Source organism: Salmo salar, chromosome 05 (assembly GCF_965601325.2).
Source record: "Salmo salar chromosome 05, fSalSal1, whole genome shotgun sequence".
Lineage (NCBI taxonomy): Eukaryota > Metazoa > Chordata > Actinopteri > Salmoniformes > Salmonidae > Salmo > Salmo salar.
In genome coordinates, this window is record NC_138295.1 from 70,362,260 (window position 1) to 70,381,545 (window position 19,286).

The 19,286-nt window shown below is 42.6% G+C and overlaps 1 protein-coding gene across 3 annotated transcripts; it reads left to right on the forward strand.

Annotated features, from left to right (window-relative positions):
- Window positions 1–6,664: 6,664 nt before the first annotated feature.
- LOC106605597 (uncharacterized) lies at window positions 6,665–19,047 on the forward strand. Of its 3 annotated transcripts, XM_014201416.3 has the most exons (5): window positions 6,665–7,307; window positions 13,085–13,205; window positions 13,561–13,735; window positions 13,879–14,011; window positions 14,233–19,047. In XM_014201416.3, exon 5 carries the CDS (start codon window positions 14,464–14,466, stop codon window positions 18,202–18,204), a length of 3,741 nt encoding a protein of 1,246 aa, XP_014056891.3. In that variant the 5' UTR covers window positions 6,665–7,307; window positions 13,085–13,205; window positions 13,561–13,735; window positions 13,879–14,011; window positions 14,233–14,463; the 3' UTR covers window positions 18,205–19,047. The 3 variants fall into 3 exon arrangements, with proteins under 3 accessions (XP_014056891.3, XP_014056890.3, XP_014056888.3); XM_014201415.3 differs by lacking the exon at window positions 13,879–14,011; XM_014201413.3 differs by lacking the exon at window positions 13,085–13,205.
- Window positions 19,048–19,286: the final 239 nt, after the last annotated feature.

The window sequence follows — 19,286 nt, forward strand, 5'->3', positions numbered from 1 at the left end:
GCAGTAGATGCAGAAGACGACGATGATTTAATGCTACAAGAACCTATTTCTCAGGGTCATGTCAAGTCCACAAAGGATGGCGTGCCTTATTTCATAAAAGATGGTGCTAGACGTTTTCCCTGCTATAGATGTCAGAAAACGTACAGTCGAGGGTGCACATTAAAAAAGCATCAAAGGTTGTGTGGAAATAGGTCATTTCTGCCACAATCTACCTTCCGGGCGGTAGCACAGAAAATCAACAAGGGTCAATTCCAATTCGATTGCTATGTCTGTGGGAGGGGCTTTAACCGCAAAGATAACATGCTGATTCATAGGAAGAAGTGCCAGTTAAGTAGAACCGTGGCCAAGAATGATAATGGGCTTTTACAACAGGGCATATCAGCAGCCCAGGCACCGCAACGTCTCGTGGCACAAAGTAGTAAAAATCTGGAGGATAATGGGGCAAATTGGGGTATTATGTCATTGCCCAATGTTCTTCCCAGGAGAGTGACGTGTGAGTGTGGGGCAGGCTTCACTTCCCCACGGCTCCTCCTAGAGCATTTGCAAAAGCATGCACAGGAGTCCTATACCTGCCCCACATGCGGTGAGACACTGAGTTCCTGGGCAGACTATGAAGTCCACCTACAAGTGCACATGCAGCCTCGGCACCAGATGTATGGGGGAATGCAACAGCAGCGCTCTCCACCTCTACTGCTGAGGTTTCCACAGCAGCCACGTCAACGTCGGCAGCCCCTGCCAAAGCAGCGACATACGCCTCCGCAACACTCTCTGCCAGCACAGCGCCCTCAGCCAAATCAACAACCTCTGCGGAAGCCTAGGAAGCCACAGCCGCGCTGTGTGTGCATACGATGCAGCAACACCTTTTGCAGTCGGGGCGCGCTGCTAAAGCACCTCTCCTGGAATCGGTGTAAAGGTGACAAAGGAGCTGTTTTAGCGAAGGCAAACCACTGTTCCCGCTGCAGCATGGACTTCCCCAATGGCCTCAGCCTCAAGTTTCACCAGCTAAATGGAATGTGCAAGCCTGCCTTCAAGCCCATGCGTTGCCCTGTGTGCGTGCGCTGGTTTGGCACTGTGGAGGGACTCCAGAAACACCTGCAAACACACGACCAGACCAACTCGTTTCGCTGCCTCATCTGCCAGCGCCTCTATCCCAGCCTACGGTCACTGAAAGACCACCGCAGAAAGGTCCATTGCATTTTGTCTGGAGACACAGTGCAGGTTACACAATGAGAATGAATACTCTGAAAATTATAATCCAACAGAACATATGAACAATGGTTTTAGCTAAATCTGTTATTGATTTGAGGGATTAATTGTCTTGTGTAACCATATATAATCATTATTGTAGTATTCTACTTTGATTCTATTTTCACTGTCTATCAGTAGACTTTTCTTGCTCACTTGAACTATTTTCATGGCCATAGTTGTAAACTGTTGTATTGTGCTGTAAAATGCAATGATGTTCTTAGCTTGTTCTTATAGGGATACTTTGGGATTTTGGCAATGAAGCCCTTTATCTACATCCCCACTATGAAGGAAGTTCGAGGTAGTTACCGTAGACTTCGTCATTGCGCTAATGCTAGTTAGCAACTTCCTTCAAACTGCATGCAGAGACATAAAAATGGTATCGACATGTTAATCTGACTCTGGGAAGTAAATTTAAGGGCTTCATTGCCAAAATCCTGAAGTATACTGTTAACTCCTCTTCAGCCATTATTAAAATGTACCACTTATTGTTCAAGTGCTATTTTAGGTTGTGAAAAAACATTGATGGTTATATCTTAGTGTGGTTGCTATCAGTGCATTTTGGAGAAAACAATTTGTGAATATACACTACAAAGTATGTGCACACCTGCTCGTCGAACTCCTCATTCCCAAATCATGGGCATTAATATGGAGTTGGTCCCCCCCCTTTGCTGCTACAACAGAATCCACCCTTCTGGGAAGGCTTTCATGTAGATGTTGGAACATTGCTGAGGGGACTTGCTTCCATTCAGCCACAAGCATTAGTGAGGTCGGGCACTGATGTTGGGTGATGAGGCCTGGCTCGCAGTCGGCGTTCCCATTTATCCCAAAGGTGGTCGATGGGGTTGAGGTCAGGGCTCTGTGCAGTCAAGTTCTTCTACACCGATCTTGACAAACCATTTCTGTATGGACCTCGCTTTGTGCACAGGGGAATTGTCATGCTGAAACAGGAAAGGGCCTTCCCCAAGCTGTTGCCACAAAGTTAAAGCACAGAATCGTCTAGAACGTCTTTGTATGCTGTAGCATTATGATTTCCCTTCACTGGAACTAAGGGACCTAACCCCAACCATGGAAAAACAGCCCCAGACCATTATTCCTCCTCCACCAAACTTTACAGTTGGCACTATGCATTGGGGCACGTAGCAATCTCCTGGCATCCACCAAACCCCGATTTGTCTTTCGGACTGCCAGATGGTGAAGTGTGATTCAACACTCCAGAGAGCGCGTTTCCACTGCTTCAATGGCGGCGAGCTTTACACCACTTCAGCCGACGCTTGGCATTGCGCATGGTGATCTTAGGGTTGTGTGTGGCTGCTCGGCCATGGAAACCCATTTCATGAAGCTCCCGACTAACAGTTCTTGTGCTGATGTTGTTCCAAACTGCCTCTGGAAGCTTGGTAGTGAGTGTTGCAACCGAGGACAGATTATTTTTTCACGCTTCAGCACTTGGCAATTCCGTTCTGTGAGCTAGATGTTTCCACTTCACAATAAAAGCACTTACAGTTGACCAGGGTGGCTCTAACGGCAGACATTTGACGAACTGACTTGTTGGAAAGGTGGCATCTTATGACGTACTACTTTGAGTCACTGAGCTGTTCAGTAAGGCCATTCTACTGGCAGTGTTTGTCTATGGAGATTGCATGGCTGTGTGCTTGGTTTTATACGCTTGTCAGCAGCGGGTGTGGCTGAAATGGCTGAATCCACTAATTTGAAGGGCTGTCCACATACTTTTGTGTGTATATATTTGAACACTTCCATCAAAACAGAAATGTATAGGAAATAGCATGTAGTGTGTGTTGCTCCTTGTTTTAATAAAGCCCCATTTAGAGATGAAAGATTTGAGTTGATTGTTGTCACTAACCAGGTTTCCAACCATTTTGTGTATGAATTACCTGATGCAGATATATACTCACGACAGGCCTGATGGAAACAGCAAATGTCTTGGTAAAATGCCACACAAGTTAATGCAATGGAAACCTGTTAAATGTATTTGGTACATAACTTAAAAAGCACCCAAACAGTTTGAACGCTACCATACAGAGTGTACACGTCGACCTTACCAACTTCAGACGAGTCTTGACACTTGTGGTGTTTGTGAGAGTATCCCCTTTCCAAAAAGTGGTCATAATAGTTGTTTCGGTCAAACCGTTCACTCTACAGAAGTTTTTTAGAAGACTTGTCTTATGGTCTGACAAACGGCACTCAAGCTCTTTCACTGCAGATGCGGAAGTGCGACACTGGGGGATGCGGTGGATTGAGATCCATCCAATGCAAAAAAAACATCTCAAGTTTAAACTAGACTTTTGATGGGGATTTAGGAAATAATTACACGATGCTTGTCTCTGCCCTAACAATGAGATTCGTTGTCCACAGAGTGGAACAGCGGGCATTCAAGCTCCCGCCTATTCTCTTTGGATTGGTGGATACAACTCGTCATTTTGATATATATATTTGTTGACGTCAACCGTCTGTCTTCAGTGGAGATTGAGATGTTATGCTGGCCTCATATACATAGACAGTCTCAAATTTCACTAGGGATAACTTCACAGTTGCCGGGATGTCCCGTGCCTCTCACTTATGTAGTTACACTTTTTACAACCTAAGCATTACGAATCTTCTATTAGATCAAGTAAACCTCACGTATCAAAACAGCTATTCATTTTATCTTGACTAAATTCAACACAGTGATCCCATACAAAAACTCCTCCCTTGCTTTATAATTAATGTTCTGTGGACAGATTTTGGGCTGAGTAAACCCTCTCGCTTCGCCTCTTCATCTCTGACTCAACTAGTCACTTGCATACTCCAACCCGACAGGCGGCAGTGTCACATTGCATTTGGAAGTTTACCCGCCAACGAAACGAAGTAAGTTGTATTTTCCACCTCGCTGCCGCGGATGCGTTCCAAAATTCAGCCTATAAGGTTATGAAATATGAATAAAGCTACGTAGCAATATTATAGCAAAGTTACAAATGTCCGAATTTTATATCAATGGCAGTAATATGAACGTGGACAGCAGTGACTCCCCGGTGTAAGGTAATGCTGCTAACGTTAGCTAGGCTAGCTATGTTTTGGGATGGATAGCTGACTTTAGCTAGCTAGCTATACTAACAAAAACATTTCCTAGGCTGGATAGCTAACTAGCAACATAGCTTGGTATATATGTCAAATATAATTACTTGTGTCGATGTATTATTAAGCTTTAGTTTGCAAATTGGGTTTAAGCTTTTGAACACCCCGCTGGTCCAAGAAACAAAGACCCCCAAATGTGGGCCAGCGCCGGGCTTGGGGTGACGACGTTTCATAGTGATTCACGACCAATGTGTTAGCTAGCTACATAGTGAAATTATCAATATCACACTACTTAACAAGTTATTTAAGTCTAAAGGCTAGCACGCCCTACAGCTACCTAATGTTGTGTTGCTGAAATATGTGCCCCGGTTTTTATGCAATACTTCCCTGTTGATATATAATTTGTGAACAGTAAAGTTGAACAGGCTTTCTAAACGATTATCCTTTCGTTACCTCAGACACTCCAGAGAGACCCTATTCTACATGAATCATCGCATCGAGGACCGGTCAAGATGCAAAAGCGGAACAATGTGAGAGGTGAAAGGGAGCTTGGTGATGGTGGACCCCCTTTTTGCTTTAGTTGTGAAATGATCTTTCCAGACCAAACCTCATTTCATGACCACTTTTGTCCTGCGGCTGGTTACATCTGCTCCTGTGGAACAGAGTTCTCCATGTATGTTGACATGATGGACCACAGTGGGTTACATGAACCAGGCCACACTGTAATTAATTATAGCACCATAAAGAAGGAACAATATCAGAGGGAGAGAGAGTACAAGGAGCAGCTTTCGAGGCTGGTATTGACGGCGGGGCAGGGAAGCTGGGCTCAGCCTGGACCGACTCCGATGCTATCGGCCCCTATGCCACGAGCCACAAAGCCTCCACCTGGTCCAAGTGCCCCAACAACGGACCTCTGGCACCAATTCCAGCCAGTGGTGTTGGTGGAGACCTTGCGCAAGTTTGGAAGGACAAAGCCCTACAGGTGTGCCTACTGTGAACTGGGCTTTGCAACAAAAGACTTACTCGTATGGCACCACAACACTCATGCAAGAAATAAAGTCCATGGCTGCCTGCGGTGCGGGGTTCTTCTGCTCAGCAATAACAAGTCACCACAGCCTGGCCACCACCAGTGTGGCTCATATCGGGCAACTCCTGAAACCAGATTTACCACTGCCACAGTGCTGAGTAACAGGAAACAGCCCGTGGGGTATGCTAAGGTTGTCCAGCGTCAGCACTGTCCTGACCCGTTCAATGGGGAGCTGCAGCTAGGGATGCATATGGTCTCACAGCAGCCCGTTCCAGGGACTTCTGGAACAAAATACTTGAAGTGTAGAGTTTGTCAGGAGCCCTTCCAAACTGTCAAGCTGCTCGAGAGGCACCGTTGCACAATGGCAGCATCCTTTTTTGCGCAGGAACTGGGTCTGACGTCTGGCAAACAGCTCAATGGTCACAGAAAAGGGAAGGAGGGGACCAGCCCATACTCCTTTCCTCAAAGGAATGGTGACAAGGACCTGGCGTTCAACATTCAAACTTCAGCGAATGTAACTATATACGACCACAAGGCAGTAGGCCCGGATAGGGGCACCGGGTTGTCTGCCATTTCTGTAAAAACTGAGGTTTCAGATGATGACTGTTTTGTGATTGAGGATGCGTTTTCGTGCTAGTCGGAACTAGGAAACTCTGAAATTTCCGACTTGCTGACTGGTTGAACACGGCACATGTATAACAACCGGTTAGTAAGTCGGAAATGTCCGTGTTTCCTAGTTCTGACTAGTACGTGAATGCGGCATAAAAGCTCCTTCACCAAACCCAAGTCAGCTGTCATACCAACAATTAACCTCTTCCCTCCCAGTACTACAGACATGAACAGTGCAAAAAGCATTCCCAATGTGAACCCTCTGCATTTGCAACAGACAAACATCTTCTATGGGTATGGGTCCTTTTTGTCAGGTACCAGTTTAACTCTAATCTAACTACTCAATTTACAACTAATCTGTCAGTAGCCTAGGTTTTTTCAACAACAAAAAAGATCAGATGTGTGTCAAATGATATTGGAAATGTTACATATGCAGTATCAAATCAGTCTGTATAGTTCAGATAACCACAAACATTGTATGAAAGTTTGTCTTTTGAAAATGCTGTTTGTTTTTTGTACAGTAACTTTACTTAAAATTTGGTATAAGCAGCATTGGCCATATCACAAGAACATGTTGGTGCTTTTTAGCCATTTCCTTGGTCTTGGAATAAAATATTTTGTTTCCGCTCTCTCCCTTTCCTTTGTAGCAACTAAGGTGTAATAATCTGTGTTTTTCGTATTTCAGGGACCAAAGCAATAGCTGCAGCCATAAGTGATAGCTGGAAAAGCCTATATGGACACTCCTGACCTGCAAAAAAATTGTTTTCTCCAGAGTTACTTAAAATTGGGTTACGGTTAGAGGTAGGGTTAAGGTAAGAGACAGTTTTAGATTTTGGTTAGTTGTTTTACAACTCAGGGTCTGTTTTATAGCTTCTGCCAAGAGAGCTTGATGGAAATGCAGATCATGTATTCACTGATTGCTTGGGATAGCTCTCAGACATAGTTTGTCACTTGTGAATGCACATAGCACACAAAAATAGGGGTTGTCTTTATAATATTTTGCTATCATGAGAATTTTTTGGGGAAACTTTTTATTTTACACCGGTTGTCCACCATTGATGAGGTAGGCAGGCACCGCGACGCCATTTCCGGCCTACCGGATGTTGAGTGAGAAGAAAAAACAATTGAATCACGAATACAATAAGCTAACATTTAAAATTATGGCACTCGCCAATGTAGCTGAACGTTGGCGAAAACATAAATGTTATGTGCAATGCATCATTTATAAATATTGATATTTGTCGGGTTTGGTCTACAACACGGTATGTTGACGTTAGCTAGCTAGTAGCGCTTATCATGTCGACAGCTATCTAACTGGTGGTTCGAGGACAAGTTTGCAGTAAGACATTTTTGGGTGAGTAACTGCGAGTCTTACATTAACCTATCTTGCTATTGCGTGCATGTTTCTTTAGCTAACTAACTGGAGTTAGAGCATGTTTTCCAACATGTCGGCCTACCTGCAGAATTTCGCTATAGCTAACATTAGTTGACACAGCTACATACAGTGCCTTCAGAAAGTATTCACACCCCTGACTTTTCCCACATTTTGTTATGTTATGGCCTACATTTCAAATTGATTACATTGAGATTTTGTCACAGACCTATGCACAATACCCCATACTGTCAAAGTGAAATGATGTTCTTAGAAATGATTACAAATGAATTCAAAATGAAAAGCTGAAATGTCTTGAGTCAAGTATTCAACCTCGTTATAGAAAGCCTAAATAGGTTCAAGAGTTAAAATGTGCCTAAGTCACATAAGTTGCATGGGCACCAGTGAAATAATGTTTAACTTAATTTTTGAATGACTACCGCATCTGTACTCCACACACAAAATTATCTGTAAGGTCCCTCAGTCGAGTTGTGATTTACAAACACCGATTCAACCACAAAGACCAGGGAGGTTTTCCAATGCTAAGCAAATAAGGGCAGCTATTGGTAGATGGGTAAAAAATAAAAAAGCAGACATTTAATATCCTTTAGAACATGGTGAAGTTATTAATTACTTTTATTTTATTTCACCAGGTAGGCCAGTTGAGAACAAGTTCTCATTTACAACTGTGACCTGGCCAAGATAAAGCAAAGCAGTACAACACAAACAACACAGAGTTACACATGGGTTAAACTAATGTACAGTCAATAACACAATAGAAAAATCTATATACAGTGTGTGCAAATGTAAGATTAGGGAGGTAAGGCAATAAATAGGCCATAGTGGCAAAATAATTACACTTTAGCAATTAAACACTGGAGTGATGGATTGTGCAGAAGATGACTAAGTAGAGATACTGGGGTGCAAAGGAGCAAAAAGATAAATAACAATTTGGGGATGAGGGAGTTGGGTGGGCTATTTACAGATGGGCTTTGTACAGGTGCAATGATCGGTAAGCGGCTCTGACAGCTGATGCTTAAAGTTAGAGAGGGAGATATGAGTCTCCAGCTTCAGGGATTTTTGCAATTCGTTCCAGTCATTGGCAGCAGAGAACTGGAAAGTTAGGCGGCCAAAGGAGGACTTGGCTTTGGGGATGACCAGTGATCTATACCTTCTGGAGCGCGTGCTACGGGTGGGTGCTGCTATGGTGACCAGTGATCTGAGAAAAGGCTGGGAGTTACCTAGCAAAGACTAATCGATGACCTGAAGCCAGTGGGTTTGGCGACGAATATGAAGCGAGGGCCAGCCAACAGGAGCGTACAGGTCGCAGTGGTGGGTAGTATATGGGGCTTTGGTGATAAAACAGATGGCACTGTGATAGACTACATCCAATTTGATGAGTAGAGTGTTGGAGGCTATTTTGTAAATGACATCGCAGAAGTCAAGGATTGGTAGGATAGTCAGTTTTACGAGGGTATGTTTGGCAGCATAAGTGAAGGATGCTTTGTTGCGGAATAGGAAGCCGATTCTAGATTTAATTTTGGATATGAGATGCTGAATGTGAGTCTGGAAGGAGAGTTTGCAGTCTAACCAGACACCTAGGTATTTGCAGTTGTCCACATTAGAGGTCGACCGATTAATCGGAATGGCCGATTTAATTAGGGCCGGTTTCACGTTTTTATAACAATCGGAAATCGGTATTTTTGGCTGCCGATTTGACCGTTTTTTAAAAAACTTTTGTAAATTTTTTTTTTTTACACCTTTATTTAACTAGGCAAGTCAGTTAAGAACACATTCTTATTTTCAATGACGGCCTAGGAACGTTGGGTTAACTGCCTTGTTCAGGGGCAGAACAACAGATTTTTACCTTGTCAGCTCAGGGATTCAATCGTGCAACCTTACGGTTAACTAGTCCAACGCTCTAACCACCTGCTTTACATTGTACTCCACGAGGTTACGCGAATGCAGTAAGAAGCCAAGGTAAGTTGCTAGCTAGCATTAAACTTATCTTATAAAAAACAATCAATCAATCATAATCACTAGTTAACTACACATGGTTGATGATATTACTAGTTTATCTAGCCTGCCCTGTGTTGCATATAATCGCTTAGGTACACGTTGCTCCAACCATAAACATCAATGCCTTTCTTAAAATCAATACACAAGTATATATTTTTAAACCTGCATATTTAGTTCATATTGCCTGCTAACATGAATTTCTTTTAACTAGGGAAAATGTGTCACTTCTCTTGCAAACAGAGTCAGGGTATATGCAGCAGTTTGGGCCGCCTGGCTCGTTGCGAACTGCGAAGACTATTTCTTCCTAACAAAGACAGCCGACTTCGCCAAACAGGGGATGATTTAACGAAAGCGCATTTGCACGTCTGTCATTGCACGTCTGTACCTAACCATAAACATCAATGCCTTTCTTAAAATCAATACACAGAAGTATATATTTTTAAACCTGCATATTTAGCTAAAAGAAATCCAGGTTAGCAGGCAATATTAACCAGGTGAAATTGTGTAATTTTGCGTTCATTGCACGCAGTCAGGGTATATGCAACAGTTTGGGCCGCCTGGCTCGTTGCGAGCTAATTTGCCAGAATTCTATGTAATTATGACATAACATTGAGGGTTGTGCAATGTAACAGGAATAACGTTTTGTTTTCGAGATGATAGTTTCCGGATTCGACCATATTAATGACCTAAGGCTTGTGTTTCTGTTTGTTATTATGTTATAATTAAGTCTATGATTTGATAGAGCAGTCTGACTGAGCAGTGGTAGGCAGCAGCAGGCTCGTAAGCATTCATTCAAAATAGCACTTTAGTGCGTTTTGCCAGCAGTCCTTCGCAATGCATTGCGCTGTTTATGACTTCAAGCGTGTCAACTCCCAAGATGAGGCTGGTGTAACCGATGTGGAATGGATAGCTAGTTAGCCGGGTGCGCGCGAATAGCGTTTCAAACGTCACTCGCTCTGAGACTTGGAGTAGTTGTTTCCCCTTCCTCTACATCGGTAACGCTGTTGTCGATGTGTTCCTGGTTCAAGCCCAGGTAGGAGCGAGGAGAGGGACGGAAGCTATACTGTTACACTGGCAATACTGAAGTGCCTATAAGAACATCCAATAGTCAAAGGTATATGAAATACAAATCGTATAGAGAGAAATAGTCCTATAATAACTACAACCTAAAACATCTTACCTGGGAATATTAAAGACTCATGTTAAAAGGAACCACCAGCTTTCATATGTTCTCATGTTCTGAGCAAGGAACTTAAACGTTAACTTTTTTTACATGACACATATTGCACTTTTACTTTCTTCTCCAACACTTTGTTTTTGCATTATTTAAACCAAATTGAACATGTTTCATTATTTATTTGAGGCTAAATTGATTTTATTGATGTATTATATTAAGTTAAAATAAGTGTTCATTCAGTATTGTTGTAATTGTCATTGTTACAAATAAATAAATAAAACAATCGGCCGATTAATCGGTATCGGGTTTTTTTGGGGGGGGTCTTCCAATAATCGGTATCGGTGTTGAAAAATCATAATCGGTCGACCTCTAGTCCACATATTTTAAGTCAGAACCGTCCAGAGTAGTGATGCTAGACGGGCGGGCAGGTGCGGGCAGCGATTGGTTGAAGAGCATGCATTTAGTTTTACTTGCATTTAAGAGCAGTTGGAGGCCACGGAAGGAGTGTTGTATGGCATTGAAGCTTGTCTGGAGGTTTCTTAACATAGTGTCCAAAGAAGGGCCAGAAGTATACAGAATGCATAGAGGAGGATCAGAGAATCACCAGCAGCAAGAGCGACATCATTGATGTATACAGACAAAAGAGTCGGCCCGAGAATTGAACCCCCATAGAGACTGCCAGAGGTCCGGATAACAGGCACTCTGATTTGACACACTGAACTCTATCTGAGAAGTAGTTGGTGAACCAGGCGAGCCAGTCATTTGAGAAACCAAAGCTATTGAGTCTGCTGATAAGAATGCGGTGATTGACAGAGTCGAAAGCCTTGGCCAGGTCAATGAAGACTGCTGGACAGTATTGTCTTTTATCGATGGCGGTTATGATATCGTTTAGGACCTTGAGTGTGGCTGAGGTGCACCCATGACCCGCTCGGAAACCAGATTGCATAGCAGAGAAGGTACGGTGGTATTCGAAATGGTCGGTGATCTGTTTGTTAACTTTGCTTTCGAAGACCTTAGAAAGGCAGGGCAGGATGGATATAGGTCTGTAACAGCTTGGGTCTAGAGCGTCAAACCCTTTGAAGAGGGGGATGACCGCGGCAGCTTTCCAATCTTTAGGGATCTCAGACGATACGAAAGAGGTTGAACAAGCTAGTAATAGGGGTTGCAACAATTGTGGCGGATAATTTTAGAGAGGGTCCAGATTGTCTAGCCCAGCTGATTTGTCGGTGTCCAGATTTTGCCGCTCTTTCAGAACAAATTACACTGGATGGTGTATCAAAACACCTAGTCACTACAAAGATATAGGTGTCCTTCCTAACTCAGTTGCCAGAGAGGAAGGAAACTGCTCAGAGATTTCAACATGAGGCCAATGGTGACATTAAAACAATTAGAGTATAATGGCTGTGATTGGAGAAAACTGAGGATCGATCAACATTGTAAATTACTCCACGATACTAACATAAATGACAGTGAAAAGAAGGAAGCTTGTACAGAATATATTCCAAACATGAATCCTGTTTGCAATAAGACACTAAAGTAAAACTGCAAAAAAATTGGAAAATAAATTAACTTTATGTCCTGAACAATGTGTTATGTTTGGGGCAAATCCAACACATCACAGAGTACCACTGTTCATATTTTCAAACATGGCGGTAACTGTATCATGTTATGTGTATGCTTGTCACCGGCAAGGACTATAGTTTTTTTTTGTTAATAAAAATAAACGGAATAGAGCTAAGCACAGGCAAAATTCTAGAGGAAAACCTGGTTCACTCTGCTTTCCAACAGACACTGGGAGACAAATTAATCTTTCAGCAGGACAATAACCTAAAACACAAGGCAAAATATACACAGGAGTTGCTTACTAAGATGACATTGAATGTTCCTGAGTGGCCTAGTTAAAGTTTTGACTTATATCAGCTTCAAAATGTATGGCAATACTTTTTAAAATGACTGTCTAACAATGATCAACAGTCAACTTATCAGAGCTTGAAGATTTTTTTTTAAAGAATGTAAATATTGTACAATCCAGCTGTGCAAAGTTCTTCGAGCAGGTGAGTCAAGCTCATTCACATGGAGGTCCAAGTGCCTGCTGGTTTTTGTTTTTTACTATCAGTTAAAGACTAGACAACCAGGTGAGGGGAGCTCCTTACAAATCTGTGACCTTAATTCATCAATCAAGGAAAGAGTGAAAACCTGCAGACACTTGGCCCTCCATAGAATGACTTTGTCACATGTCTCAGAGACTTACCCAGAAAGACTCACTGCTGTAATCGCTTCCAAAGGTGATTCTAATATGTATTGACTCAGGCGTGTAAATACTTATGTAAATTATTAGATATTTCAGTATTTCATTTTCAATAAATATGTTTTCACTTTGTCATTATGGGGTATTGTGTGTAGAAGGGTGAGAAAAAAATATATTTTGAATTCTGACTAATAGTACAAAATGTGAAAGTCAAGGGGTATAAATACTTTCTGAAGGCACTGTAGCTAGCTGCTTACAGTGACAAGAGGAATAGATTTGGGAATTCTCGTAGCTTGTTCTTTTCACTTCGATTAGATCATCTGGATGTCAGACAGCCTCTATGGGTTGTGGTGCCTACAACCTATCAATTTGATTCAAGGCATGGAAGACACAAGTTGGAACATTCAAACCCAACAGAACAACACTACATCAGTGTGTGAGTATGTGAGATGCATGTGGGCTGTTTTTTGGTGAGAAAATTTGAATGACAGCATGGGGATAAAATGTTGCACAGGTTGCTAAATCTGGCGTGAGGAATACAGATGCAAAATTTACATTTTTTATTTATGATTTAAAGTCAGTAGCACAGCCCCAGCCCTGTCTTGTCCAATCTATAGAAGGGGTGTTCTTGGCTATTGTTCCAGGGGCCCCAGAAAGACTGACTAACATTTCTGCGTGCAAAGGGGAAGTTATCTGAAAATATAACATGACTTTTAGTTCGATAAACCAAGACAGTTTTCGATGTTATGATGTAGAATCACATGGCTCAAAGCACTGTTTCTTTTGTTAAGGTACCTGGAGACGGTAGTGGGGGTTACCTGGCTAGATTGTAGTGGAAGAGGAGACGCGTGGTTTGAACAAAAGCTGGATGATCGTTCTTGCCTGGGCTGTTATTGGAGGATCTATGTTGAACATTTACATTTTCCTCATCAGTCCTGCCAGAGAGCCTGCCTAAAAATAAAGACAGTAAGTATTAAAATAGCATAAGAAAGTCACTCGTGTATGTTGGAAATAGTAGCATCTTGTTACTAGTATCACAGAGGCTAGAAAAACTCCATCCTGAATCTAGTTTTAATGAGAATTCACCTCTTCCCTATGTGAAAATACAGAGCAAGAGACTGACTGACATGGGAAGTAAAATTTCCTTCAGTAGAGGAGTCAATGATGAGGAAACAGTCAGCATTATCTGCTGCCCATAGCAACCCTCCTGAACCCTTGCCTGCCCTGACTAACGAGAAACCGGTAACTGCTGATACTGGCAATGGAGACGCTACTGTTCTATGTGTCCCCCTTCAGGGTATTTTCATGTCTAGAACTGTGTATCTGATACAATATACCCATATATTTGTGTGATATGTGCTGTGTTTGCCTGTTTCTCTATATTTGATTATGAAAACTAAGACCGGCGCAAAATGAAAGCATTAACGTGTTATATCCTCTTTTTAAATATATATATTTTACAGCCATCTCAAGAGAAGATCAGCAAGGAGGTAGACAACTGCCATAACATGCGCCCTATGAAGGAGCCCTTACAATGACCCCAACTACAGAGGGAAAGTAGAAGCCAATAGAACAAAGTGGTAGCTGAACCCTCTGATACACAGTCACTACCAGGTACCCCTGTTTTGCCTGTCCTTCCTAATCCCGGAGAGGTAAACTCTGGTGGCATTAATCACAGAAGAAAGAACACAAAGATGCAGGCAAACATGGAGAAAATGCATGTTAATTCACATGCTACTGGTCATGCTAACTTTCAATGTGAAAGTGCCAATCCTGAAGTGCATTTATCACTTACTGGGAGTGAGCAAACATTGAACTGTATCACAAAAGAGCTGGTGGGTGTAACAAGGCCAGCAGCGGTAGACGTTGTTAGGAAACGTGGTCGCCCTCACAAGAAGGCAAAGATGCTGCATACTGTGCTACAAACAGAGAAGAGTTCTCATCTGAGCACTGCAGAATCAAAGGATTGGAGTGAAACAATGTCTGACAGAGCGAATGACATTTATTTTACTACAAACTGTGTAGAAAACATGGATGACACGTCTCTCAGAGCTATTGAAACAAAAGCAATACCTCTAAACTGTGAACCAAGCAATACAGTGGTGTCTGTTCTTGACTCGTCCCCCCAAGACCATCAACCAGCTGAATCCAGCCCTGTGGCTATCTCACCCTTGGAACCAAAAAGGAAAAGGGGACGACCAAAGGGGTCGACCAAGAAACGACCAGGAAAAACCATGAACACTATTTCAGTGCAACAATCCCATGTAACAGAAGAAAAAATGGTCATTAAAAAGGAACCTGATGAGATGCTATCTGAAAAGGAAAAGAGAGGAAACATTGGTCCTCAGCCTGAGGAAGCTCCTGTTGAGCCTAAACACAGAGTAGGACGAACACCAATGAAAACAACACTCGTGAGGCAGTTTGCATTAGCACAGAGAAAATCACAGAGAAAATCATGTTCTATTACAGCATCTGTGAATTCCCAGGACATTCCACCACATCAGAATATTGAGACTGAGCGTTCAGATTATATTCCAAGGCATGTGTCTGTGTCACTTAGTCGCATTGATTCTCAGAGAGGTGGGACTGCTGACATGATCTCTAATGTGAAGTGTGAGGATATTGAAATAGAGCTGGGTGATTTTAATTCCCTGGCACAGTCAAATTGTCTCATGTCTTTTCAATGCCACACTGACAGCAGTGTGAAGGTTGAGCCCTGTAATACTAGTTGTGATGGCACTGAGTTCAAAAAGCCACTCAAAGTCGACAAACGCAGAGAAACTGCTGGCACTGCTCCTAGAAAGCGGTCCCGGTTTGTTTTTGGAAAAACTAAATACAAAAAAGGAAAGAGGAAAAGGTCCATTGATGATCGAGGTAGACTCCAACGTGTGACCTCACAGGGAGATCCAGACACCATGTCAAAGCAGGCCGATGAAGGCAATGGTGATGTTGGAGAGGAGATGGACTGTGGCGAGTTAGCTTGGGAGTATGAGGGTAACACAAATGACAGCTTTTCAAATGGAAGTAAGTCAACAGATGAAGGATTTAAAGATTTGCCTGAAAGTCACCAAAATCCTATCATCACTGATGTAAACATGTTAGAAACTATGTCTCATGAGTCCTTTTTAAAATCAGATGTCGTACAAGGTGAAGAATTCACAAGTAAAGAAATCAAGAAAGAGAGAGATGGTGTAGGCGATGAAACTGAATATAACCCAACAAGCAGTTGTGGCCTGAAGGCTAGGGGTCGACCAAAAGGGAGACCAAAAGGCACAGGGAAAACGTGTGAGTACTGCGGTCGCCATTTTGATTTTGTGTCTGTATATACCGTCCATCTACGCACTCATACAGGCGAAAGGCCCTATAAGTGCATTGATTGTAACCAAGACTTTGCCCAGCTATCTAACTTAAAAAGTCATATCAAGAAACATAACAAGCGCTGTCGGCCTCTGAAGTGTCCTTATTGCAAAATGAAGTTCAGTAATTCAAAGGAATTGCTTGCTCATTGCAGGTGGCACTCGCAGAACCCGAACCAGGACTCTGAGTCTGGGAGTAAAACGAAGGATAACAGAAATGAGGCCAATCATACACCCCTTGTTTCTCTGAAAGAAAGGAGAAAAAGGGGAAAGGGGGGGATACTCAAATGCCACATTTGTGGGAAAGTATTTCCCTTTTGGTCTGGTCTGCAGGTTCATATACGTATGCACACTGGGGAAAAACCATATATCTGTAAAGTATGTGGGAAAGCCTTTAGTAATCGCTCATCAATTCGTATTCACGAGGTGACCCACTGGTCCATTAAGCCTTACAACTGCACACGGTGTGGGAAGAGTTTCACTCAGTTGTCATCTGCAAAAAAACATCCCTGCAAGGGTCTGAGGGAGAGTAATGACAGAGAGAGCCGGAAGAAGCCTTTCATATCTTTTACATGCCACATCTGCGAAGAGAGATTTGTTCAGAGGCGTCAGTACAAAACCCACCTGAAAACCCATGCTGGTGTGAAGCTCTTTCGCTGTTTATTCTGTGACCAGCTGTTTAGTGTGATGTCAGAATTTGAAGAGCACCACCAATATTGCAACAAAGTTAGGGGGGAGAAGATGACATCTGAAGTTAGGATTTGGAAACCTAGAGCCCCTAATCAGCAAAGATCGCAGCAACCAAGTGTCAAGAGTCATTCACCAGTCAAGAGTCATTCACCAGTCAAGAGTCATTCACCAGTCACCCAATTAGTATTTCCTGCAGCTGCTGATAGTCAACCATTTCAGAACCTTGGACAGAGTTCAGCTTCCTCTGTCTCGTTGCTGAACTGTGAACCTACCCCACAGCAAAAACCAAGTGGGCATCAGTCTTCACAAACACATGCCAATAAAGCCATTGCTACAACTCTGCGCCCCTTCCAAACATGCATTATACCCACAAATAATCTCACCCCCCTTGTATCAAAGTTGAATAGTCTAGATCGTAAATCTGACCCGAGGAAGTACTTATGCCCACGTTGTGGAAGACTTTTCAGACACACAGGGAGACTCCGAGCCCACATGCTAACTCATGCCCACAGTCAGAGCTACACCTGTGACTGCTGTGGAAAGACCCTGGAAAGCTGGAAAAAGCTTTGGCTTCACCAGCGAGTCCACAGACAGAAACTAGGACGGTTCTCATGTCCAAAGTGTCGCCAAGGTTTCCGCTTCGTTGGGCCCTACAAGCAGCACATGCTGCGAGAACACCCGGAGTACCAGTGGATCGATGAGAGACCAAACAAAACTCTCCAAGGACTTGACCAGCAGCAGTGCCTGCCTTATCAATGTGAGGAGTGCAACGCCAGCTTCAGGACACTAGATTTGCTTTTCAATCATCAGCTTTGCCATTCCTCACCAGTTGACCACAGTATGTGGATACAGGATGACTGCTATGATTATTCTCCCTCGACACATGAACATGATGTACCTTCCAACATGAATGGATTTGACCCTCACATGAACAGTGGCGTAACACACTCCCATCAGGAACTCCACCATACCTACTACCCTTCTCCGCCTCTTCAAGCAAACCACCCACAAGGTTCACATCTCCTTCATTACTTTTCCAATCATTCAGACCTACTACATTCACTGTCACCCCTTATACCCGTGCCTCCCCCAATGCAACACCCAGGTTTCCAACCAGGCCTCCGGTCATATGCCTCCACCCAGCCGCTCGCAAGCCCTCTATCACCACTGTACTCACAGGTAGAGACCGTTCCATACCCTGACAGAAAAGATGGGAATGTAAACAGGAAGCGGAGTAGAATTTATGGGAATGCGACTAAACGTGCAGCTAGATCCAAGGAGGACAAGGCGACAATGAGAGGTTTGGATTGTGCGGAGTGTGGTGTTCAGTTTCCTGCTGTCTCACAACTTTATGAGCATTATTTGCAGCATGCCAGGGGAGAGGTGTAAGAAGTGAAAATGAGGGACCTTTTTCTATCACAAAGCCACATTATCCCCCATCTCTTTCTCAGAGGTTTACCTCTATCAGTTTAGAAATGACTCATATGTCAACCAACAAAAGTGGCATTTTTAACACATAAGGGGTTGTTGTATTGATGTGTTTGAGTGAATATTCTGTTGAATGGAGATTGTTATTCTGGTTGCTTGTTGGTCATTAGGGAAGCTGATTACTTTTGGTTGTTATTTGAATTACTTACACTATGATCAATTTTAAATTGACAGTATTTTATTTTTCATTGGCGGGTGTCCCTTAATCTGAAAAGATGGTCAGTGCTTTTATATATTTCAGTAGTTGTAGCAGGTTTTGAGACGAGGACAGATCATGGCCTGCAATATATTTTTCAATGGTAGTTTGAGTGTAAATTACAATGCTTGATCATGGAACATTGTCATACCTCTTAATGTCATTGTTAACCTCTTCCTGTCAGACTCTGATTCTCAACTGATGATTTATGTCATTTAGCCTACCAATACAAGTGATTAACATCTATTTTAATTTTGTCCATTTATTTAAAAGAAAATGATAAACCTCATGTTTTGCATGTTAGTCATTTATTCTGTGGTTGTGTTCATTTGTAATTTATGCAAAAATAATCTTTTCACTGCCAGTACTCTAGTCTTTTTACCTAATAGGCCTACATTCCCTCATGTTTACAGAAAGTTATTTTGTTTAGAAAAGCAGTTCTTGTTCTGTTGCTGATGAACTGACAGCTGTTTACATACTGTATATTTTACTTTCTAGTTTCACTCAGTTATTAATGTGTCAGACAAAAATAAAAGCCACCTTTCTAATGTTGTGCTTATTTAATTGCAGACATATAGCCTAGCACAAGTACATATGTAGGCATACAGGACACGTCGTGGGATTCACTTGCTGGTTCGAATGATTTTGTTGTCGAATGCCCTTTTGAAGGCACTACTCTCATAGAACTATTGAATGGTTTTGTAGTTTGCTCACTTTGGAGAACAAGCTAACTTCCCCAGATGATAGGGAGTCAATGAAAGGTTCAACAAGACTAACTTTGAATTCA

Excerpts from the sequence above, each read along its gene's own strand:
- LOC106605597 (XM_014201416.3), top strand. The coding sequence starts at position 14,464 with ATGCAGGCAAACATGGAGAAAATGCATGTTAATTCACATGCTACTGGT.